Source organism: Microcaecilia unicolor, chromosome 4 (assembly GCF_901765095.1).
Source record: "Microcaecilia unicolor chromosome 4, aMicUni1.1, whole genome shotgun sequence".
Taxonomy (NCBI): domain Eukaryota; kingdom Metazoa; phylum Chordata; class Amphibia; order Gymnophiona; family Siphonopidae; genus Microcaecilia; species Microcaecilia unicolor.
In genome coordinates this window covers 322,513,466-322,539,586 of record NC_044034.1, presented here as the reverse complement: position 1 = coordinate 322,539,586, position 26,121 = coordinate 322,513,466, and the positions used below count along the sequence as shown (strand labels likewise).

The window sequence follows — 26,121 nt, the reverse complement described above, 5'->3', positions numbered from 1 at the left end:
TTGAAATCGGGACATATAACAAAGTTTAATCTGTTATGGGAACGATATAGAACATGGAGAGGTCACAATGAGATAGACCTTGATGCACCCCAACTGATTGTTCCTAGACTCTGAAAGCTGTATGATCGATCATAGTAGCACTAACCTTCATTAGTAATTAAGAGGTTTGATGTTAGGGTAGGGGGGAGGGGATGAAGGAGGGAATCTGTTATTTCTTTTGTTATTTAAACTTTGCATATATGCTATGTGATTGATATGTGCATTTCGTTATTCAAAAACTTTAATAAACATAAAAAAAATCACCCACCACCAGAAATGGAAGACGCAAATAAGGACTACCAAGCTTTACCAGATAAAGATAGAAGTCCATATTTTTGTGCAAAAAAATACAGTAAATTGTGGAGCCTTTTTTTTTTAATCACAATGAAGAGAGAGTTCTCTCCTCTTCCCCTATTCTCTGTCTCTGTGGATAACACTCTCATCCTCCCTGTCTCATCAGCTCGTAACCTTGGGGGTCATCTTCAAATCCTCTCTCCTTCTCTGTACATATTCAGCAAACTGCTAAAACCTGTCGTTTCTTTCTCTATAATATCACCAAAATTCGTCCTTTCCTTTCTGAGCGCATTACCAAAACCCTTGTCCACATTTTTATCACCTCTTGCTTAGACTATTGCAACTTGATTCTCACAGGTCTCCCACGAAGCCATCTCTGTCCCCTTCAATCTGTTCAAAAGTCTGCTGCACGACTTATATTTTGCAGGTGTCGCTATGTTCATATTAATCCTCTCCTCAAGTCACTTCATTGGCTCCCTATCTGTTTCCGCATACAGTTCAAACTCCTCTTATTGACTTACAAGTGTATTCACTCTGCAGCTCCTCAGTACCTCTCCACTCTTATCTCTCCCTACACTCCACCTCAGGAACTCCATTCACTGGGTAAATCTCTCTTATCCGCACCCTTCTTCTCCTGCTGATGCCAGACTCCATTCCTTTCATCTTGTTGCACCATATGCCTGGAATAGACTTCCTGAGCCGGTACGTCAAGTTAAATCTCTGGCCATCTTCAAATCTAGGCTAAAAGCCCACCTTTTTGATGCTGCGTTACTCCTAACCCTTACTCACTTGTTCAGTACCCTTGTTTTATCATCCCCACCTTAGTAATTGCCTTATCTCTTATTTGTCCTGTTTGTCTGTCCTAATTAGATCATAAGCTCTGTCGACCAGGGACTGTCTCTTCATGTTCAAGTGTACAGCGCTGCATATGTCTAGTAGCGCTATAGAAATAAGTAGTAGTAGTAGTTTCTTTCTGAAGTGCAATCTAGAGAATGTTGGAGCGACTTTCTGGAGGTAAAAGTTATACAGGTTCAAAATTACCTGCAGAAATGTTGCCTAACTGGTGCAATAGATGATATTTGTTCCCCCTTTCGGCTAAGAGAATTAGGTGGCACTGTAAAGACATATTTAGCTTATATGGTTAATTTACTTTTGCAATAAGTTTTTGTTCTTAAGGAATTGAAGATATCTACGGCCAGTGATGAAGGATAGGAAGATAGTTTGCTAATATATCGCATCTTATCATCCAATTTCATCACTGCCATTGCTCGCCAAAGTATTAGAGCAGGCTGTTTATGAACAGCTGGATGATTTTCTGTCACAAAATTTAATCTTGGATGAGCATCAGTATGGGATCAGGAGAGCACACAACACTGAACTTCTTGTTGCAGCCACAATTGATGAAGTCAGATTAGGTCTTGATTATGTCTTTGCCTTTTTAGACATCTCCTCAGCATTTGACGTTCTGGACCACGATATTATGCTGAACCATCTAAATGCATGTGGGATAAAGGGTACTGTTCTGGCATGGTTTAAATCTTTTGTTGAGTGAAAGGCAACAGGTGGTGTGTCTTAGGGATCTATATCACAAAAAACGTTCTTCCTTTAAAATATTTAATTTCTTTTATTACAATACATATATCACATAAAACCACTTATGCTGTGTAAGTTCCGGAACTTGCCCAGTCACACCCTTCACTTCACCACCCATTCACATAAACCTTGTGTGGGCACATTTCTATATATCCATAATCTGTGTACATGCTCCCCATTTGTTGTTTCCTCGATTTCAAAACTTCCACTTGTGTCTTAGATATTGTCCTTAAAGGTTCAAATTATAGTCCTTATAATTCATAAAAATCTTCTAAATCACATCAAGCAGGAGCACAGTGTTCACAACAAAGTCTCTCCAGCACTCTTCTTGGAGTAGTGTTAGTTCAGCAGAGTGAATCAGTGCAGTGTGTCAAGGGCTTCCTGGAATTTACATACTGTTTCCAGACTTTAAGCACCTTCTAACTCTTCACACCTTCTCTCTTTTGTTCCTCGATGGGAGACCGCATTTCGAACACTCCTTCTTCAGGAGGAACATTTCCCTTAGGAATCATGAGTCCAGCACAGGACCCTCTGTGAGCGTCTCAGCAACTTAAATGACTTAAGTGTCTTAGGGATGCCACTTCGATGTTTCGGCCAATGCATACAGGGATACCACAGGGTTCGGCCTTATCTGCCATATTATTTAATATGTATTTGGCCCCACTATGTCAGTTGTTAAGATCTTTGCAGGTATCCTATCGCATATACGCTGATGACATCCGATATTTTTTTTTTCTCAACAACAGATTCTGTTTCATATAATTCAACAACTGGTTCGTAGCTCTTATTTTAGACTCCATTTACTTAGTAAATTACGGAGACTTCTGCCACAAATGGATCTCGTTCAAGTTGGGTTTACCTACCACCAGTATTAAATCATTGCAAATGGTTCAAAATTCAGCAGTGCGTTTGCTGTTTAGTTTGTCAAAGTTTGATCATATCACTGTATATTTAAAAAGCTTGAAGTAGTTGCCAATTGCTTATTGTATAAAATCAAAGCTACTTTTGCTACTGCATCATGTTTTGAAATCCTCTTTATATTTGACACATGCAGTACAAAAATATCTATCATGCCGATTGCCATCACTGCTGTCTTCTGATTTTGTATTGCCCGCTTTGAACCATGTGTATTTGGACATAACGAGAAAAGGAACTTTTTCTTTAGCTGGGCCAACAATATGGAATGAATTGCTGAGATATCTAAAAAATGAACGACATGCACTGACATTTAAACGCCAGCTGAAAAGACATTTGTTATGCCTAGCATATTACACATCTGATGATACTTCCTTTTTGATTACTTAAAGGGCCCGAATGTTACTTTCTGGTATATTCTGCCTGGCATTTGCTGATGCTTCTTAGGATCACCTAAAGGGCCTGGATGTTATTGTTTGGCATACTTAAATGTTATTGTGTATTTACAAGATTTTATATATATGTTTACATGATTTTACATTTGTATTTTTGTAAGCCGCCTTGGACAAAGGCGGATTCAAAATAATAAATCCAATCCAATATTAAAAACATTAGATGCATAGACATTCAAGATAATTGACTCGGTATTCTGAATGGTCAAATGAAGCAGTACAAATCTACCATCTGTATCTTACAAAATTTTATGACTCTGAATAGAAACCAATTTACTAATTAGTATAGCCACCCCAACACTATGGGAAGTACCAGACGAGTACACCACTTCCCCCACCCAACCACGTTTGAATTTTTGATGTTCAAGATCATTAAGATGGGTCTCTTGCAAACAGGCCACATATACTCCCTTCTGTTTTAAGGCTTGTAGAATCTTTTCCCTTTTTTATGGGAAAATTTACCCCTGCTACATTCCCTACCCTCAAGGAAGGTGCCGACTCCATCATTTCTTGAAAAACATAACCAGTACCCTGTATTCCAAGAACCAGCCCTCACCAGGTCCTCGAAGCTAACACCTCCATGCAAAACAACCACTATGTCATTCAAGCCCAGACAACCAGAGCATACAACCTGATTCATTCCCCAACCCCCTTCCCATCCCACACTTAACTGTAATCTTACTTCCCCTTGCAAAGATTCCCCTCCACACACACACACACACACTAATCGAAGGCCAAAGCAACCATACGCTCCACAATCTCCTTAAACAGCTCTAATAAATCCAAGCATACCTCCATACCAGACCTCCAGACAAGGAACCCAAGGAGAAATTAGACAAGTCTCAGAGTAATACAATAGCAGTCCAGTCTATCATCGCTGCTGAGGGGTCAGCTGATCCAAACCTTTATTAAGCACAGTGCACAAAAAAGTCTGAGCCTCCTTCAGAGAATTGTAAAATACAGGGCGCCCTTCATGAACCACCCATAATCGAGCTGGATTAAGCAAGGCAAACTTGATTTGGTGCTAAGACGTACACACCGGGCTCAATTCCCAGCGGCATACCACCGCAGAGTAATCCTGGAAGCAAAGTACCTGACAATTGTCCAAAAGCAGAGATTTGCCTGCTCACAGTACTCTCAGGACCTTCATCTTATGAACGAAGTTCAGGAACTTCAGCATAACTAACTGAGGCCTCAAGTTCTCCCGCCCTCGAGCACCCATGCGGTGAGCCCGCTCATGTCAGAACAGGCCATGCTGAGTCCCCAACTGTAACATGCGTGGTATCCAGCCTTCCAGAAATTGTTGTAGTTCCTCATCAGCAATATGTTCAGGCACGCCTAGCAAGCGCAGATTGTTGCGCCGAAACCATTTTTTTTCTCCCAGATTTTCCAAATTTTAATGCCTGCTTTTCCAAGGTACGCTGTGTTGTCTCAGCACTACACAATTTGTTTTCCATCTCTCTAGTCAGCCTTGGCCTGGAGGTAGATGATACGCAGAAGCAATCTAGGCATTCATGCGCATTATGTATTTTGTCAAAAAATTGCTGCAACTTCTTGTCTATGGCAGCCTCTACCTTCGCCTTGACTTCAGAGATGATCTCCACTGTCCACTCCAAGCTCACGGAAGAACTGGGTGGGTCCAAGACCGCTGCCATGTTGGACTTGGAAGGTCGGCCCAGGGTACGCTATTTTTGCTGTGTCTTCGCAGACATTCCCACTAAAAATCACAGGAGCAAGTGCTCACAGGAGCAGATAGTCTCACAGTCAGTATGGTCCACAAATGCCAACATTGCAGCAATATAAACAGGTTCAAATAAGGGGGTGGGGGAGAGGAGAAGCGCTTAACAGCATCCATGGCTCATGGTGCCACTGGAAGTCCCAGGAGGGCAGCATAGAATTCTCAACAGGACACTTCTCATTTAAGTGCCAGAATTCACCTAGCTCAAAAGCTTATTGTAGTGCTGCATCATTTGGCCATCTGCTGATAGTGGTGCTGGTTGCATTGGTGGCATACTCGTCATAGTCTATTGTCAAGGTCCCAAACTTTTTAAGAGAAAAAAAAACATATTCTAAATCATTGAAATGAGGGAGCACCTTCATTTTTTTTTTTTTTGGTGGGAACCTTCCACTTGGAATTTGCTGAGTTTGTACCCTCATCTTTGCCTGGTGCAGCTTGATAACCCTACTGGCTTTGCTACTACTCTGTAAGACAAGAAAAGTAAAACATCTTCCATGAGCCAGAAAAATTAGATGCATGGGCTATATTTTGGGGACTCCTGAGTCATAGGATTGCTACTGTTTCTCATGGACAACCATCTGGAAAGAATTCATATAAATATACAGCTCAATATTCAGAAGCAGTTATCCATATGATAGCATCTGCTGTCCGGGTAATTGCTGCTGACCTTGTTATTCGTTTGCTCTGTCCGGACAGTGTTTCTATCTTTACAGACCGTCTTGGCACTATCACCCTAATTCTATATATGGCGTTTAACATTACATGTGTAAACATGGATGCACCCAATTTGCATGTGCAATTTAATTGATAAATGAGCCAATTAACTCCAATAATTGGGTGCTAATGATCAAACTGCAATAATTAGCATTAATTAAAATTGGCGCACAAATTTTTAGGTGCCGTGATCAGCACATAAATTTTACACGCAGATGTAAAAAGGGTGCTCGGCGAGGGGCATGGGCAGATCAGGGGTGTTGCTGGAATTTGCACCCAGTTTTATAGAATAAAGGAGATCTGCATCTAGTTTAGGCGCAAGAATTTACACCAGGTTTTACTTGGTGTAGATCCTTTGGGTGTGGATCCCAGCACCAAACACTATTCTATAAATGGCACCCAACTTTGAGCACCGTTTATAGAATAGCGCTTAGCTCTAATTTTTATCGGCACCAAGATTTTGGCACCATTTATAGAATTGAATCCTATGCTAATAGTGAAGGGGCGGAGTGAGGGCAGAGCTAAGGCTATTTTGGAAATTATGTGGAGGTAGCACTCTTCAGTCAACCCATTCATTTATGCAGATGATATCACAATCTATATCCCATGATCTAAAAGAAATCACTAATGAAATCAACCACAGCTTCCAAATCATGAACTCTTGGGTGGATGCTTTTCAATTAAAACTTAATGCAGAAAAAACACAATGTCTTATCCTCTCATCACAACACAACATGAGTAAATTGAACACTATAATCACACCAAATCTTACCCTCCCCGTATCACAGTTGACCAAAATCTTACACTTGAAAGCCATGAAATGTTCTATTCAATGTGGAAACTCAAAAGAGTAAAACCTTTCTTCCCAAGGGACATATTTCGTAGTCTGGTACAATCAATGGTACTAAGTCACCTACAAGCTCATTTTCAAAGCACTTAGCCTCCCAAAGTTCCATAGAAACCTATGGAATTTAACCTCCCAAAGTGCTTTGAAAATATGCCTCCTAGACTAATGCAATGCACTCTACGCTGGTTGTAAAGAACTAATCTAGAAGCTTCAAACAGCCCAAAATACTGCAGCCTGACTCATATTTGGTAAAACAAAATACGAAAGTGCCAAACCCTTAAGAGAGAAACTACACTGGCTTCCACTTAAAGAACGTATTACGTTCAAGGTCTGCACCCTGGTTCATAAAATCATTTACAGAGATGCCCCGGTCTACATGTTAGACCTCATAGACCTGCCACCCAGGAAAACTAAAAGATCAGCACGCACATTCCTGAACCTACACTTTCCCAGCTGCAAAGGACTAAAATACAAATTAACACATGCATCTAGCTTTTCCTACATAAGTACGCAGCTATGGAATGCATTACCACTTGACGTGAACAAAATGGGCGACTTAACCAACTTTCGGAAATTACTGAAGACTTACCTTTTCAACAAGGCATACCGCATCGACCCATTTTTTGAACTTTAACATATACGAACTGTAACGCATTACCACTGTATCTATTATTCCAAATTTGATCTCTTTATACCTGTTTGCTTAATTCTACTATATCACTTATGTTCTTTATATAATACCACTTGTATCTTTCACTCTGGAATGGCGACGCCATGACAGATCAATGTAAGCCACATTGAGCCTGCAAATAGGTGGGAAAATGTGGGATACAAATGCAACAAATAAATAAAATATCTATACTGAGAGAGGCTGTCTAAAGTTATCCAGATAGCAGACTGAATATTGCCAGTTCTGACATTGAATGTACAGATGTTTTATGACCATGGCAATCGGCATAAAAAAAAAGAAAACACAGACCGTGGTGGCAAAATATTGTTGACCTGAGATCATTTTCTGTTTTAAATAAATCTTGAGTTCCTCATGGTTGCCCATTAATTAGATTATTTTAAAATCTGAAATGTTGTGTTCTGTTTTTGTTCAGCATAAATGGTTGCAGCTAATTCAAAACCTGCTGTACTGATGATTGATATATTGTAAATCATGATGATTGGATTCCTTTAAATGCCCCCTGCAGGAAATCTTCTGTAGTCAGTAAGGGGGCATTCTCACAGCCTTTGATGTGATAGCTTGAAGTGGTAAGCTCTCTAGTCTGTCAGCGCATGGGATTTGAATCTTGCTTCTCTGGTTTTCAGCCCACTGCTCTGACCATTAGCCTGGAGTGGAGTAGCAGCCTAATGGTTAGCACACTGGGCTTAAAATCATTGAAGCAAGTTTCATATCCAATTCTTGGGCAAGTCACTTAACTCTGGGGCCCTTTTGCTAAAGGGTTGCCGCGTAGTAAATCGGAACTACCGCAGGCCTAACGCTGCCTCCAGCGGTAGTTACTACTACTACTACTATTTAGCATTTCTATAGCGCTACAAGGCGTACGCAGTGCTGTACAAACATAGAAGAAAGACAGTCCCTGCTCAAAGAGCTTACAATCCCATCCCAGCACTCAGCATTTCCAGCACTACTGGAAATTCCAGAAAAATATTACCGCAGGGGGTTACCCGGTGGTAATCTGGCAGCACCATCGCTGGGTTACTGCTGGGTTAGCGCGGGAGCCCTTATCTCAGCGTGCAGCAAAAATGGCCGCCACCTCTACTGCAGGGCCCCTTTTACAACAGCTTAGTAAAAGGGCCCCTTAGATTATAAGTCCCCTGGGAAAGGAAAATATCTAGTGTACCTGAATGTAATGCCTTGAGCTACTACTGAGAAAGGCATGAGCTAAATCGAGAAGTACCTATCCTCTATATAACAAGCCAGGTCTAAGATAATGTCCATTCAGGAAGGGGCAGCAGAACATCATCTTGGTTTGAGGAGCCAAACTCTGGCTTGACCCCAAGCTCTCCAGTTGATGCTGTGTTGGTGGAACCATGGCTCCAGGGGCCCATCCCATTCTGCTGTCTATGCATTTCAGAGATCATGAGAGAAGGACAAGTGCTATTTGAGCATGACCTTTCCTTTAAACTGGTACCAAGTGAAACCGAATAACCCTTGTAGAGCTGTCTGATTATACTGCACTTCAGTAGGCTTGCAATTAGTGCAATTCAAGACTGCAGTTTCCAGAAGCCATTTTGGAAAACTGTCCACCCTTTCTGTAGGTGAAAGTAGATGCATCTGAAACAGCTATTACAACCTGTCTTTTTGACATTGTTACCTGCATTGAGCTGAGTTGTAAACAGAAGGGTTATGATGGGGATTGCACAACTCTGCATATTTATTTGGAAGACATATCCACAGAAGGCGTAATTTTCTTGAGACGGTTTTCAAAATTAAGATGTTACAAGAAATGATTTTTCTTGGGGGAAAGAGCTCTAGAGCACTTGCTACTGTTTATAATTTAAGAGCAGGTGCTGTATTTATAAGTTTTAGGATATTAATTTCTCCACCAATCACCAAAGGTGATAATTGCAATAAATTAAATAAATTAAGTATATATAAAAGATACCATATACTCAGAACACAAAGAGACCGTATTTTTAGCTTCAAAAAGGTTGATTTAAGATACAATTGCACACGAGAGGTAGGTTTTAAGAGATCTTTACAGATAATCTGTGCTTAAGTAAGGCAAGGTAGCAGGTCTAGATCAAAAGTTATGTTACTTACAAGTCCTTGTTACACAGTATGAACAGCATTAGGTAAGCACATGTTCAGGACAGGAGGGCTTCTGCAGTGAGTGGATTCCTGAGTTGCTTGCAGTTGAAGAGAATCTGAATCTTGGGGAAACAGCTTTTGCTTTTATATCTTGCAAGCTGCAGGAGGATATGCCATGTGGATCTTTGTCCTGGTTTCCTGGTTTCCACACGACCCTTGGGCATTTGCAAAGCATTGTGGTATCTTGGTCTCATGTCTTATGACATCACAAGACTTGCTGTCTGGATCTTGCTGACAAATGGTCTTTTGATGTAAAAAGGCGTCCTGCTCAGTCTCTGGAGCAGATACACATTACAAGTCCTTCCTTTCTGCACATGTCTGAAAGCTGATGGGAGGGGCAGGTATACCTTTGACAAGCAAATGTCCTGTTTATGCTTTTCCTCTGAGTTCTTTGTCTTCAATGGGTTCTCCAGACTTTCTGTCTCTTGGGTCTTTGGTTTTCAGAGATGTCCTGATGAGCGTCCAGGTACCCACCTTAGTCAAGCTTTTGTTCAGTCTTTTTAGGTGGGAGGGCAGAGAGAGTTATATATCTCTCTTTTGTCTTTGTTAAGTGTTTGTAATTGACTATCCCTGCTATCAGAAGTTCCCAGAAAAAGGGATGGAGAGAGAGGGGCTTGAAATGAAACTATTCTCTCTGCTGCAGTGTCAAAAATATATTTTTTAAAGCTGCACAAATATATTGGTGTATATATATGTATCTGATCCAACACAACATCATGCTACACATTTAATTCTGATGGTTGGCTTATACCATAACAAAGATACACATGCACCATCACTGAAAATGTATACAAAATCCACAGATGACAAGTACTCAGGGACTTTGCAACAAAGTGGGAAGTGTGAAAAGTGCTTTAAATATGACCTTTAAGAACAAATGTTTTGCGATTAGAGAGTTTAAAGTAGTGTTCTTTATTCTTCTCTATAGGAGCAGCCTTACCCTGCTTACAGCCCCGGTTACTGGAACTCTTTAGAACATCCTCCAGCTCCGTACCCAGGTGCTTACTCCGTGGGACCAGAAATGCAAGGCCAGGTACAGTGCAGCTGTAGACCAAGTGGCCTGTGGAGGATGTGAGCCTTCATAATTCAGTAGTGGCCATTTGCAAAACACATAATCACTCAATCGGGCCAGCCCTGGCCCCTGGCTTAGACTGATAATTCTTCCTGCCTTAATCAAGCGCATCTCTTCTGCTTATGCTTATTTATTTATTTATTTATTTAGATTTTGCTCACACCTTTTTCAGTAGCAGCTCAAGGTGAGTTACATTCAGGTACTCTGGATATTTCTTTGTCCCAGGAGGGCTCACAATCTGAGTTTGTACCTGCTATGACCTCTGCATCAAAGGAATGGTTTCCTGCCAAGCTAATCTCCCTTAATAGCAGGAGCCCTAAGGGCAGGTGTGACTAAGAAGCCTTGTTTGTAATTTTCTTTCAATTATGCTTCAAGTTTGGCACCAGGAAGTTCAACCCACTGATGCTGGCATGTTACAGGGCTTAAGGTGGAAACCTGAATTTGTTTGCTGTACTCTAGGGAAGCAGTTTTAGTTCCAAATTTGTGCTTTAATTTTTTGCTTGCGGTAGATCAAGAGTTAATGGGGGTGTTGGCAGTGAAGATAATGACAAAGAAAAATATTCCATGTTTTCTTTTATTTCAACTTGATCTAGTCTAGTAGTCAGCAAAGAAATTACCAGAATGTAGCAGAGCAAAGGCTAGAGAAAGTACACTGCAATAGCAGCCATCAATTTTACTACCATCGGTAAGAAGTATGGAGCTACGATGTATCTAGGCACAGAAAATGTCGCTTGTCATCGCCTTGCTCCTTGATGATATCTTTCTGCAGAGTACCACGCTTTGCACTCTCTGTTAGAAGCTGAGTTGCAGCGTGAACAAGAGATGCAGCATCATGAAATGTGTCTTGATGGCATCGTGGAGTTCTTTCCATGTGTGTGCGTGTTACAAAAACTTGTTTTGTTTCCTGTCCCTTCGTATGAATTTGGAGTGGTGAGATGGTAGGAAGGCATGGTAGGCTTGATCAGGAAGTGACAGTTTGTGGAGGCAGGTTCTGTTCTCTGTTAGGACTGAAAATTCAGTATTTATTTTTATTTATTTTTGTTACATTTGTACCCCGCGCTTTCCCACTCATGGCAGGCTCAATGCAGCTTACATGGGGCAATGGAGGGTTAAGTGACTTGCCCAGAGTCACAAGGAGCTGCCTGTGCCTGAAGTGGGAATGGAACTCAGTTCCTCAGGACCAAAGTCCACCACCCTAACCACTAGGCCACTCCTCCACTCCAGTAGAAAGGAGTAGTGAAGATCTCCTAGGAAGAACTGCTGTTTATATGTATCTATATAGAAGGTGCAATATTGTCTCTAAACTCCATTCCAAAGGCATGGCTAAGCTTGCCTTCCAGCAGCGGCTCTTGAAAACAAGCAGGCTGGTCTGGAACCAAGCCATGGCTACAAAGGAGCACCTCCCCAAGCTGAAAGCAACTTTTTATTTCACAACTCGCCTGGTTACCATTCTGACCTCTACTCAGTGCCAGGCTGGGACAATTTAGCAGCCTGTTTTGTTAGTATAAAGGGCTGATCACAGAGCTGAATTACAGCATCTGTGGTCAGTTTAGGAGTGGAGCTTGTGTGTTCTCATGTGTGTGGTGATGCACTTCAAGCAGGAAGGTCTTGGTAATGTTTCCATACCTGGGAGGGAGGGACAAACTAGTTTCCCCAATTTAGGTGGGCCCTGCTGACTGTACCAAGAGTAAACAGGTACAGGCAGGAGCTTAAATGCATTTGGACATAATCAGCTGCAAAGGCACGAAATTAAGCTTGTGAATGTTTTGCAGATCATTTTTTTCTGATTTGTGCTCCATGCTATTCTTTCCTTTTATCTGAGAGATTAATTTCTTTATAAAACTGGTTCTTGGTCACCTTTGACTCCAGATATTTAAGACTCAGAAGAGATGGCATTTCTGTCTGCATCATTCACTTGTGTTTAAGAATGACTACGTCAAGAATTTAGGCTGTAACTAACCTGTGTTGGGGCATTTCTCCGAACTGCTGGCTTCTGCATTGGGTAAAACACCAAAGAAGGAATAACATGTATAGAATGTTTGTACGTTTGGGAAGCTTGCCAGGTGCCCTTGGCCTGGATTGGCCGCTGTCGTGGACAGGATGCTGGGCTCGATGGACCCTTGGTCTTTTCCCAGTGTGGCATTACTTATGTACCTATGTACTTATGTTTGTTCCTGTTTTTGTGTATGATAAAAGATACCAAGAGAAGATCTATGATTCGGGTAGGAAAGACACAGCTAGCTGTGTATACTTAATTTTCCCTCCATATTTTTCAGGGAATGGAGCCATATGCCAATGGAGTTTACAGTTCATCATATGTCACTTCTCCAGTGGGGCCTATAAACCAACAGTATCCTACAAGTACCTTCTATTCTCCTGCACATCCTCAAGTTCCATATCACATGGACCCCACAGCTGCATACAAGAGTTCTGGGGGCCCATCAGCCAGCTCGCAGTGGCCCTATTCCCACCAGAGCTGCCTTATGGAAGATCCTTCTCCCAGAAACCAGGGGCCAGTGTACCCACCTTGCTGCGCCCATCAGGTAAGTGGAGCAATAGTTGCGAAGAGACTAGCATGTTCTGAGGATCTTCTTAAACAAGGGCCCGATATTCAGGAGTGCTTATTTGGGGAGGAGTGACTCCTCCCCAAATAAGTGCGGCTCACAGGGGCCATACCTGGATTTTCAGCAGATAGTGCCACTGAAATTTTCTCTGAGTGCTCCAGCCCTGTCTGGGTAGTACCAGCATAGTCTGGGGGCAGAGCTGATAGATATTTTCCTGTCCTTATTTACCTGGATCATTATCCTGGCTATACCCAGATATTCAAAACAGGGGAGGGAGCTGTTTCTCAGGATAGTAGACTGGAGGTTAGAGAAGGGAAGTACAGTCAGGTGCTCATTGTCAGTCTTCAAGGGCCACAATCCAGTTGGGTTGTCAAGATTTCCCCTGGGGATTTGCATGAGATCTATTTGCATTCAGTGGAGGCAGTATGCAAATAGATCTCATACATATTTATTGTGAATTATTAAACAACCGTTAAAATATTATCAAACATTTTGAATCTTTATTAAATATCTTAAGTAATCATATTACAATATACTCTATCATCCTACCACATGCTCACACTCACATTCATTCCACATATACATTACGTGAAATTACTCCACATAAACAATATATATATAAACACTGTATAGAAACTACTATGAGGCATATTTTCAAAGCACTTAGCCTTCCAAAGTTCCATAGAAACCTATGGAACTTTGGAAGGCTAAGTGCTTTGAAAATATGCCTCTATATAAACTTGTACAGCACTTTCCTCATACTGTGTAAAGCCTTCTGCTCAATGTCTCAAGTATGTTATGAGCTCGCCACTGCATATTCACGTAAATTCAATTCAATGGTCTTAATCCTTCAAAATGTCAAAGTGTCTGGTACTCAACCACTCATCAGTCTTTACCCAATGCCGAAAAATCAGCAGTCTCTAGTAAAGGGCAATCATGGAGCCGGCATAGATCAATCAATGGGATGGCTGCAAACTTTTATAGTAGTGCAAAATAAGCTTGAAAGCACTCTTCTTAAATTGTAGCCTCCAGTATAGGTTCAACTTGAATCAACTGCTCATGTTGTCTTGGAAGAACCCGACATGATCATGTTTCGCTAAATGAAGCGTCTTCAAGGGTCTTTCACTTAGCTACTAACAGTAGTCAGGAACTCACACCAGCAGGCAGCCGGTGGAACAGTCAAAAAAGACGCCCACACATGTGCACAGGGGCCTGAAGTAAAATAAAAAGACAAAAACAATATAGGACAAATAAATAAATCAGTAATTAACATAGAAAGCTTATATATAAATATGATCAAATAATGTATAGAAATATAAGAGTTGCAATAAAAATTACATAAATGGTAAAAAAGCATAATAATAACAACGCCTGAGGCATGCACTTGGCTGAAACACGGTGCCGTGTCGGACGTTACAACTAAAGTTTTTCCACCATTATTTTCGTCTTGCTGTTGTTATTGGAGGTGCCTTGCTGGTCACACTATTCCCTTGCTTGGACCTGGATAATGGTTAACAGAGGTGCAAGGAAAATGTTGAAAAGAGTAGGAGCAAGGATACAGCCTTGTGGTTAGCGCATGAGCCCTTACTGCCTGCATAATGGGTGGCGGTAGGGACTCACATGCCAATGGGAAAATTAGCCTAAATGTAGGCGAATTCCCTGGCCCTATGCGTTAGTCTATACATTGCATAGAACATGTAACTTGAGTCGTGTTGTATAGAATAGCGCCACACGCTTTTTTTCAGACACATCTAAATTTGATGCCATTCACAGAATCTGGCCCTTTATGGAACACAGCTTAAAAAGCCAAGAGTTCATCAGCTTTCAGAAAGGGAAACTAGTCAGCCAAACAAATATTACTTGAGATACTGTTCAGTGTCCATAATGCTTAAGCAAACTATGAAAAAGTAGGGTTGTGTTTCTGATTAACCTATGGTACTTTGTGTGTCTTAGGGGCCCTTTTACAGAGCAACAATAAGCCCAACGTGGGCTTACAGCTCACTCTTTAGGGACTACCAACTGCCCAATGCATCCGCTGGCATAGTTCAGCCCCGAGCGTGCGCCATTTCTGGGGGAAAAGGAAAACCCCCTGAAATGGCTAGTGCGGCGGTAATCGGGCATCGCCAATAGCTGCCTGGTTACTGCCAGATTAGCGCCGGAGCCCTTATCGCCACCTCAGTGGGTGGCAGTAAAGTCTCCCTACTGCATGGCTATGCAGTGAGAGTTATCTCATCGTGTGGCCATTTTTCTTTTTTTTTTTTTTTTTTTTGGGGGGGGGGGGGTTACTGGCTTCAGGAAAAAGGGCCCTGGCGTGCGGGGAAAAACAGCCCCCTCCACCAGCACAGGGCCCTTTTTCCCCACAGCTTAATAAAAGGACCCCTATGTGCTTTGAAAATGAACCCCATAGTAACCTATGGAACTTTGTAAGTCTCTAAGTGCTTTGAAAATGAGCCCCTCTGTGACTTAAATAGCAGGGTCAATATCTTGACCTTTATGTAAGACTCAACTGGGAGCCAGCAAACCTTTGCAGTAGTGGAGTGCTAGGATCATAACAATCATTCATAACAATATATTCATTCATTCATTTGAGTATTTATATACCGCATAGTCCTAAGCGGTTTACAGCTTCACTTGACAGGTGTCTGTCTGTATTGAGCTCACAGTCTAGGTAGTACACTGTACTACTGTTGTATCTGGGGTAATGGAGGGTTAAGTGACTTGCCCAGGATCTCATGGAGCTGCAGAGAGAATCGAACCCAGTTCCCCAGGTCCACAACCCACTACGCTAACCACTAGGTTACTCCACTCACACAGCCATATTTTGCACAAGCTGAATTTCTTCAAAAGCTTCTGAAGCAGAGCAGTATGTAAGGCATTGCTGCAATCCAGCCTTGACTCAACCAGTGACTGTATAACAGAAGACCATACCTGATCCTTTGAGAGTGGGGCAAGCTTCTGAATCCTTTGCAGTGAAAGAAGGCATGCCTTGCTATTGTTGGTCTTATCAATCTACGTTTCCAAGTTCCAGACTTGATTAGAAATGGGGAAAGCATGCTCAGCATGGCTGATAGAATTCTTTCCAACTGTTCTGTCTCTGCAGCTGTGCATCTTTGACTTGCAGGAGAAAGGGGAGGGGACAGCTTGAAGGATGCAGCACTCAAACAATCTTTGGTTGTTTGTTTGTGTGGATTTCTTTTTTTAAGTAATCAAATTTAAATCACTTGTGATATGATATGAAACCATCAGATGTCATTGCAGGATTTCAACAGGATGAATTGTACAGTTGAACCACATGGTGCTGTTGTCTTAGGGCCAAGGCTGGAGTAACACTGTACTAGGCTGCAAGTAAACATGGTTTTGTAGACCCCTAGCATAAGAACATAAGTGTTGCCATACTGGGACAGACCGAAGGTCCATCAAGCCCATAATCCTGTTTCCAACAGTGGCCAATCCAGGTTACAATTACCTGGCAAGATCCAAAAACAGTAAAATACATTTTATGCTGCTTAGCCTAGAAATAAGCGGTGGATTTTTCACCAAGTCCATCTTAATAATGGCTTAATAATGTGTGGAGGAGTAGCCTAGTGGTTAGTGCAGTGGACTTTGATCCTGGGGAACTGAGTTCAATTCCCACTGCAGCTCCTTGTGACTCTGGGCAAGTCACTTAACCCTCCATTGCCCCTGGTACAAAATAAGTACCTGAATATATGTAAACTGCTTTGAATGTAATTGCATAAACCTCAGAAAGGCGGTATATCAAGTCCCATTTCCCTTTCCCTTATGGACTTTCTTTTAGGAAGTTAATCAAAACCTTTTTTAAACTCCGCTAAGCTAACTGTTTTTATCACATTCTCTGACTACGAATTCCAAAGTTTAATTACAAGTTGAGTGAAGAAATATTTTCTCTGATTTGTTTTAAATTTACTACTTTGTAGCTTCTTTGCGTGCCCCCTACTCCTAGTATTTTTGGCTCCCCATTTTTCTTATTGTCTGAATTTTCCCATAGTCTCGTTCCCTTTTTCTAGGGCCGGGTCCCCCCCCCCCCAAAAAAAAAAAAAATCTGATGATATTTGTCCATACCTAACTGCTGGGCTAGTTCTGAGTACAGCAGCAGGTTGTTGGTGAACTTGGGAGACTGTGCAGGCACATGCTTTGAATCGAGTGGCCTAGTGCAATTGCTCCCAAACCTGCTCCTGGAGGTAGCCCAGCCAGTCAGATTTCAGGATACCCACAATGAATATTCATGAGATATTTCCATACAGTGGAGGCAGTGCATGCAAATCTCTATCTCGTGAATATTCATTGTGGATAAACTGAAAACCTGCCTGACTGGGGTGCCTCCAGGACCAAGTTTCGGAACCACTGGCCTAGTGGTTAGGACAGTGGGCTGAGAACCAGGGAATTTAGGCAAGTCACTTTCATCCTCTATTGCCTTTGGTACAAATCCAGATGCCAAGGATGAATTGGCCAGCGAGTGAGATTTACTGGCAATGTGTGCAAGATATGAACCTAGAATAATTAAAGTGTACAAAAATATTTCACAAATGAAAGAAACATAGTAAATGATGGCAGAAAAAGACCTGGATGTTCCATCCAGTCTGCCCAACAGTCACATTCATTATGAATTTATAATTGAACCAATAATCCAATAGTAGTGTTAACATTTTACTTGCTAAGTTCCTCATTTAAGATGTCTTCCTCTCCCAGAAAATAATATTTACCATTCTTTAGTGCATTTGAAAGGGCTTAAATAGTGTGGAGGCAGTTTAGGATAATTTTCAAAGGAATTTTGTCAGTTACCTGAGTAAATTCTGCAGACTGATAACTTCCTTCCACTTAATAGCAGTGGACTTCTCCATATACAGATGTTACAAGCCCTGAAGGATGAATTTAAAGAGCACACAGTATGATAAGTAGAAATAAAGCAAAATTAAAAAAAGAGGATAAGATGATATTGTTTTTTGTTGGACTAACAATATTTTATTTATTTATTTATTGCATTTGTATCCCACATTTTCCCACCTTTTTGCGGGTTCAGTGTGGCTTACAATATATTATGAATGATGGAAATACAATTTGTTACAAATCAGGTTATGGATTACATTGTGAAAAGTTAAACGAGACAAAATCAAAGTATCATTAAGGAATATATCAATGGAAAAGAACATTAAAACATTGGAAGGAAACAACGAGAAATTAAAGGGCACTATATGATAACAAAAAAGACATATGGTATACATTTTTCTGTGAGTAGAGGTATGAGTGTGGTGAGATTAGGGGGTTGAGAATTCATAAGTGGATGTATTGATGTATTACTGAACAGTGAGTGTGGACTTTATGTGTTTTGGTTCTTTCCGTAAATTTTATCAAAAAGATGTGTCTTCAATGACTTGCGGAAGTTGGTTTGTTCGTAGATCGTTTTCAGGTTCCGCGGCAGTGTGTTCCAGAACTGCGTGCTCATGTAAGAAAAGGTTGATGCGTGCAGCGTCTTGTATTTCAGGCCCTTGCAGTTAGGGAAGTGGAGGTTGAGGAAAGTTCGGGATGATCTTTTAGCGTTTCTGGGTGGTAAGTCGATTAACTCAGACATGTAGGCTGGGACTTCGCCGTGAATGATTTTGTGTACTAATGTGCATACTTTGAAAGTAATGCGTTCCTTGAGTGGGAGCCAGTGTAGCTTCTCTCGTAAGGGTTTAGCACTTTCATATTTTGGTCTGGCTGCTGTATTCTGGGCTGTTTGAAGTCTCCTCAGGATTTGCTCTTTGCAGCCTGCATACAGTGAGTTGCAGTAATCCAGATGGCTGAGTACGAGGGATTGTACTAGGCTGCGGAAGACAGATCTTGGGAAGAATGGTCTTATTCTTTTCAGTTTCCACATGCAGTAGAACATCTTTTTGGTTGTGTTGTTTGCATGGGTTTCGAGTGTTAGGTGGCGGTCGATAGTAACTCCAAGGATGTTTAATGTTTCTGAGATTGGAAGGTTTAGCTTTGGTGTATTTATAGCGGTAAATTCATTCGTGTTGTATTGGGAGGTAAGTATCAGGCATTGAGTTTTTTCTGCATTTAGTTTCAAACGAAATGCATCTGCCCAGGTGTTCATGATATGTAGACTTTGGTTGATTTCATTGAAGATTTCTTTGATGTCTTGTTTGAAAGGGATGAATATTGTTACATCATCGGCGTATATATATGGGTTGAGGTTATGGTTTGATAGGAGTTTTGCCAAGGGGATCATCATTAGGTTGAAGATAGTTGGTGAGAGAGGTGATCCTTGTGGTACTCCACATTCAGGTGTCCATGCGGCAGACGTGGCTGAATTTGATGTGACTTGGTATGAACGCTGGGTTAGGAACCCCTTGAACCAGTTTAGGACATTTCCTCCAATGCCAAAATATTCAAGTATGTGTAATAGGATTCCGTGGTCTACCATGTCGAAGGCACTTGACATGTCAAATTGTAGGAGGAGTATATTGTTGCCGGTTGCAATCATTTGTTTGAATTTAGTCAAGAGGGTAATTAATACTGTTTCTGTGCTATGATTTGATCGGAATCCTGATTGGGCATCATGCAGTATTGAGTATTTGTTTAGATAGTTGGTGAGTTGTTTAGTTACCATTCCTTCGGTTATTTTGGTTATTAGTGGTATGGATGCTACTGGTCTGTAATTGGTTATTTCCCTTGCGCTTTTCTTTGTGTCTTTGGGTATTGGGGTGAGTAAAATTTTTCCTTTTTCTTTTGGGAAAAGTCCGTTTTGTAGCATGAAGTTTACATGGTTTGTTAGGTCTATTATGAATTGTTGAGGAGCTGATTTCATGAGGTGATTTGGGCATATGTCTAGTTTGCAGTGGGATTTGGCATATCTTCTAAGTGTTTCAGAGATGTGGTCTTCTGATAGTAGTTCGAATTCGGTCCAGGTTTTGTCTGCTGGGTATATTCCGTCTTCTGGGTCTAGACAATCTAGGAGTGTGGCGTATTCAGTAGGGCTGGCAGGTATTTTGAGTCTTAATTGTGTAATTTTCTCCTTGAAGTATTTCGCAAGGTTGTCAACGTCTGGTATATCTTTGCTGTTGTTTGTGACTGGTGTGGTGTCTAGTAGTTTGTTCACAAGGTAGAAGAGTTTATGTGTGTCTTTGTAGTTTGGTCCTATTATTGTCTTGTTGTGTAGTCTTTTGGTCTGTTTTATGGTATATTTGTATTTCCTCCGAAGTAGTTTCCAGGCATTTAGTGTTTGTTCATCTCTTTTTTTTTGTTCCATGCACGTTCTAGTTTCCTGACTTGTGTTTTAAGCTTTTTCAGCTCTTCGGTGAACCATGGGTTTGATTTTTTTTTCTGTGTGATGTTCTGGTTTGGATTGGGGCAATTTTGTCTAATGTTGTTGTACATAAATCGTCCCATTCTTGGAGGAATTGGATGGTGTCAGCGTTGGTTGACCATTCGTTCTGGTAGATCTGTTGCCAAAATGTTGTGGGGTCTATTTTTCCTCTCGTGGTGTATGTTGTTCGCTCATGTTTATTGATTGTGTTTATGTGTGTTTTTTGCCAGTAGAGAGAGACATTTGCTTTATGGTGGTCTGACCATAATGTAGGTGTCCATCTTGTGTTAGTAAGTGTGATAGCTGAGTCCGGGTCGAATTTGTGTGTTATGATGTCCAGTGTATGTCCTTTTTCGTGTGTTGGTTGCGTGTTGGGTGCATGTAGATCCCAGAGTTTTAGGAATTCTTTGCATTCTCGTGTGCCTGTTGAGGTGTCATCTTCAAGGTGTAGGTTGATGTCTCCTATTATAAGGATGTTTGTGGCAGATACACATTTGTTCGAGATGAAGTCCGTGAGTTGTGTTTGGGAGTCTTGCCATTTTCCTGGTGGTCTGTAGAATAGGATTGCATTGAGGTGTCCTATTAGGTTTGGGTGATTAATTCTTGTCGATGCAATTTCAAGAATTTTTGACTTGCTTTTCAACGGCAATGTCATTTTTCTTTAGGCAACTGAAAGCTAGTCAAAAATGTATTAAGACAATTAAATGAGGTATCACCTGTTTTGTATTATTTTATTTCTATTTCTTACCTTTTTTAAGTGGATTAATATTGCAGTCATACTATTTATCCAGCTTCCCATGAGGACAACTGAAAAATAAAAGGGCTGACTGATTAACTACAGAAAATCAGAAAAGGTATCCCCCCCCCCCCCCCCCCACACACACACACAACATTAGGAGTTTTTGGGTTGTTTGGGTTGTTGGGTTTTTTTGTTTGTTTTTTGTTGTTGTTGTTACTTAATATACTGCCTCTCTGATCTAAAGAAAATCTACCAGCCAGCAGTGCAACCTACACACCACATTAGAACAGGTAAAACAGCTGCAGAACCAATGTAAGCTTTCTTAGCATGCTCTGTGCCTCCATGTCAAACCTTACACTGGAGAGATCTCCTGTAAAAATGGAGTATTTTCATGCAAAGCTAATTGTTGCCCTTGTATGAGAGAGCCAAGAATGAATGTAGGCACAACATGGCACTAGTTTTGTAGGACTCTGGCCTTTTGTCCACTAGGAATGGGATTGAATTTACCAGCTAGTTTCACCTAAACCATCAAGTCTGATCCAATGACTTGAGTTCAAAACTGACCCAAGCCACCTATGATCCAGTGCCCAATAGAAGCTCTGTAGGTATTTGCAATTCTGAGCATAATCCGTAATCTCTGTTTGCCCATTGTTTCCCTTACTGTTGTAGGCAGAAGGTATGCGTATGTCCTCCTACCCCTATGGAGATGCCCATCCTAGAATATCACAGCAAGCTCCACCACCACCACCACCACCACCGCTACCCATGAGATCTCAGGAAGATGGCTGGCCTCAGCACGGAGCTTACGGCATGCAACAGCATTATCCCTGGCCTCCTGCCCAAGCAGCTTCTCCTCGTGATGCACACTCCAATTCATTTCCCACAGGATCTACATCGTCTTGGTCAGGCACTGGAATGCCCCCTGCATCCTATGATTCAAGGGTAGGGGAAGATACTCTCTTAGTAAATGTGTATTACTTGGAGTCCTTGGAATCATTTTATTAGCTGTTCCAAAGTTTCTTCTCCTTAGTACAGGGGGGAGAAAAGGAGACAAAAGGTGAGTCAGCTGGCAAAAAGCTTGGGGGAGGAGAGAAGAGAGAGACTGGTGGCCCTTCCAAGCTTCTCCTCAGTAGGTTATAATTGGGAATAGACTTCAGGTCCAAGAGAAAATTTCTAAAGAACCAGCAGCTTTGTAGTTACTCATCCTTATTCATGTTAATTCAGCAGTGCTGCCACCAATATATAAATACATACAGTCCATGATCACTTCAAATCACTGTTATACCACTTCCATTTTCAGCCTTATATTAATTATTTCTGCAGTAAAATGTAGGTTTTTAAAGTTCTACCTCGTTCCCTGCTCAGTCTGCAAAATTTAAGTGAAGCAGATGCTGATAACTTTCTGCCAGTGACCTTCATAAATGAGCAGCGGTGTGAATGCAAGACCAAGTATTCAGGGCATTTGGCTCTGGGCTTCAAGCTGGGGAATTCTGAGTCTGGAAGTGGTCAAGCCTGTCAGCCGATTCTGAAAGGGAGTGGGGGGACACTAAAAGCAACCCCTTAATCATGGTTCCATTTTGGCCAGTATCTGCTGTAATTACATTGAGGCCGATACTCAAAGTATTTAGGATCCTAATTTTAAGAATTAAGCTCCTAAATTGACCAGTTTGTAAACTTTGTAGGTCTGGGTGTCTAAATTTATGCTTCTACTTTTATTAGGCTTACATTTAGAAGCCTAAAAAAGTGGGTGGCCACGAGGGTCAGTTTAAGGTGAAAAAAATGTTTGAGCTTACCACAGAATTTTCAGCACTAGACACCTAAATTAGGCCCCTAAAATGTTGGCAAATTAATGGCAGGCCTGAATTTAAGAATGTAACATTTAGGGGTCCTTTTACTACTACTACTACTACTACTACTATTTAGCATTTCTATAGCGCTACAAGGCGTACACAGCGCTGCACAAACATAGAAGAAAGACAGTCCCTGCTCAAAGAGCTTACAATCTAATAGACAAAATAAATAAAGTAATCAAATCAATTAATGTGAACGGGAAGGAAGAGAGGAGGGTAGGTGGAGGCGAGTGGGTTACAAGTGGTTATGAGTCAAAAGCAATGTTAAAGAGGTGGGCTTTCAGTCTAGATTTAAAGGTGGCCAAGGATGGGGCAAGACGTAGGGGCTCAGGAAGTTTATTCCAGGCGTAGGGTGCAGCGAGACAGAAGGTGTGCTAACAAATTTAGCACATGCTAAATGCCTTGCAGCCCCTAGGAATATTGGCTGCATGGCTTTTAGTGCACACTAATCATTTAGCGCACCTTAGTAAAAGGACCCCTTAGATGTCTAATCCCCCCCCCCCCCCCCCATTTACTAAGCTGCACTATTGGGCTGTTTTGGAATTGGCATGTGGCTAAGTACACAGGGAGGTAAATTTTTTAATGAACTTTCAGCTGAATCTTTCGGATTCTTAGGGCCTCTTGCACTAGTAGTCCTCGGTGAGGCAATGCCAACAAAGCCCATTTGGTTTGAGTAGGCTGTGTTGGCATTGCCACCGGGAACCGCTAGCACAACTTGATAACAGGCCTTATGTTTGTCTGAAACTAAGTGACAAGTTTAGGAACCTAACTTTAGTTTTAAATTTAGGCCCTCCCCTTTTTTGCATGTTAGGCCCATTCGCTTAACAGTGGATGGAGTAGTGTCTAACCTTATTCTGGACTCAGTAAAGAGAATATTTGTGAACTAAAATGAGAAACTTTGGAGTAAGAGGAATGTGTCAAGAACTAACAGGAAAAAGAAGCAATCTTGATACTGAATTATTTTCTGCTAAAATGTTTGATAAAGCCAGCCCTAGAGCTATGTGCTATGGTTTGGGGTTCAGATCCCCTCCTTTCCATCCAACTTAAGCTGACTGTAGAGGTGATGCAGCTCCAGCCCTTGGCCTGCAAGGATATGGGAATAAAGCCATAAGGGCAAAAGCTTTTGTAAGGTTTAGCTGAAATTTGTGGGACACACTTTCCTAAATAAAAAAGCATATCCCACAAGCGAAGTACTTTTTTAAAGAAAGAAAAAGTCTTGTGATTCAGCTTTTTTTCTCTCTCTCTCTCTCCCTCTCTGTTTTCAGGATCCCTCTTCTTACAATAAGCTAGATCCAGGAATTAATCAACCCAGCTATTACCCTGAAACCAATCCTCAAAACATGGGTCCTAATCATGACCGAAGACCAACCCCTCCTCCCCGCAAAATACATTATAGTGCTTCACCACAACTGTATGAAAATGTTCCTAGGAGACATCCTGTGAGCCAAGACATGAATTCTACACCCATCCACCCCCCTGATACCCTAAGCAGCCACCCAGGCATTCAAAAAATTAGCCAGATCCTGGAACAGGTTCATGTCCTGGATGGGGAGGTGGATGAATTTGTAGGAAAGAAGACTGACAAGGCCTACTGGTGCCTGGAAGAACTTCTCACCAAGCAACTGCTGGAGCTAGATTCAGTGGAGACTGGTGGCCAAGACAGTGTTCGACAGGCTAGGAAGGATGCGGTCAGGAAACTCCAGGCAATCCTGGAGAAACTGGAAAGAAAAGCTTTGTAAACCTAACAGCTCTCCCAAAGACCCACACTAACTTTTTATTCCCCACCCCCCCACCCCCAGTACCCATGACTCCCTTTCACTGACTGAAGCAATAAATTGTCTATATAGTTTTTCTTTAAATTGAAAAAGGAAATTGGCCATTGAAGGCAGAGGAAATTTCCAAGTCTTGAACCCTGAGTCACTCCAGAAACTGGTTTGAGAAAGATGAAAGTCTGACACTGCCAAACAAGGTGCTTTCATTGTAGAAAGTTCCTCAAACACACTGGCCAGAAGATATCTTCATCCATTTTCTAGAGGAATCAAAGCAATGCAAAATGACCTACTTATTTTCTTTTGTTGTGACTGAATTCAAATGATCAGATTGTTGTCCCAGAGTGCAAAAGTCACTGGGCACTCTTTAAGAAGTGGGTGAATGTGATTGACACTCTTACACTGAAGTCCTCCTCCCTGTGCTAGTACCCTGTTACTGTAACCATGCTGAAGTCTTCTCTGCCGACCAGAACAGCAGAAACTGCACTGGTTTGAAGGAGCCTCCCTGTGTTCATAAAGGGTGCCTTCCACTAGAACAGCTCCTGCAGGCAGCAAGCCCCAAACAGACCCACAACTGCCACTGAATAGTTACAAGAAAAAGTGCTCTTCCTTTTCTCAAAGGGCTCCTGCCAGTGCTCTTTTTGCTGGCTTCCTGTGGGGTGGGTTGGAGTTTGCTTTGGCATTTAGGGTGGAGGCCTTCAGTAGGGTAAGCGTGCGCTGAGCAGTTTTCCTCTTAAGTACAGCATAGAAAATGTCCTTGGACCTGTTCCATAACTGAGCATCATGAGTTCTTTTGCTATATCTAGCATTCTGTTTCTTCTTAAACTGCAATTTAATAATAAATGTCAAAATAATCTGTGTCAAAATTGTCCTGTGGCAGCAATGCCTGTATCTTGTTAATCCATGTAAAAGGTATGGGTTTGCGTTTTCTTCTGTTTAATACACTCCTTGAAAAGTGTAGAGTTGACCAAAATGATTCTGTTTTGTTTGGGTGTTTTTTTTAACTCAGTTTTTACAACTCCCCACAATCCTCAGTAAGTACCTCTTTTATTTGATTTTTTTTAATTGAATATTTTTTGACCTATTACAATGAAAACATAACTAGAAATATGCTTACAAAATACATCTCAATAAGCAAAGAAAATGTGGCATATATGTTCACTTTACGGAGAACCAAAAGCTACATATAACACATCCAAATTACTTAACCTTTAATAAGTAGCATGGAAGAACAAAATTTAATAACCCTATTTAACCTCACTCTTTAATCAGAAAAAAAATAAAAATAAATAAACCTCATGTTTTCTCTTTTTCCAACAAGAAATCTTTTAAATGAATGGGATCCAAAAAAATATTAGGAATTATTCTACGATGTGACCAGATGTTTACAAAGAACAAAAAAAAA

General features: G+C 41.3%; 1 protein-coding gene across 2 annotated transcripts in view; it reads left to right on the top strand.

Moving 5' to 3' along the window:
- Positions 1-25,860, top strand: part of BAG4 (BCL2 associated athanogene 4) — a 34,724-nt gene extending 8,864 nt beyond the window's left edge. For both annotated transcript variants that reach the window (XM_030201943.1, XM_030201942.1), the window contains exons 2-5: positions 10,342-10,446; positions 12,762-13,028; positions 21,767-22,039; positions 24,213-25,860. In XM_030201943.1, the coding sequence (XP_030057803.1) occupies positions 10,342-10,446; positions 12,762-13,028; positions 21,767-22,039; positions 24,213-24,686 (1,119 nt within the window). In that variant the 3' untranslated portion in view covers positions 24,687-25,860. The remainder of the gene's footprint in view (positions 1-10,341; positions 10,447-12,761; positions 13,029-21,766; positions 22,040-24,212) is intronic.
- Positions 25,861-26,121: the final 261 nt, after the last annotated feature.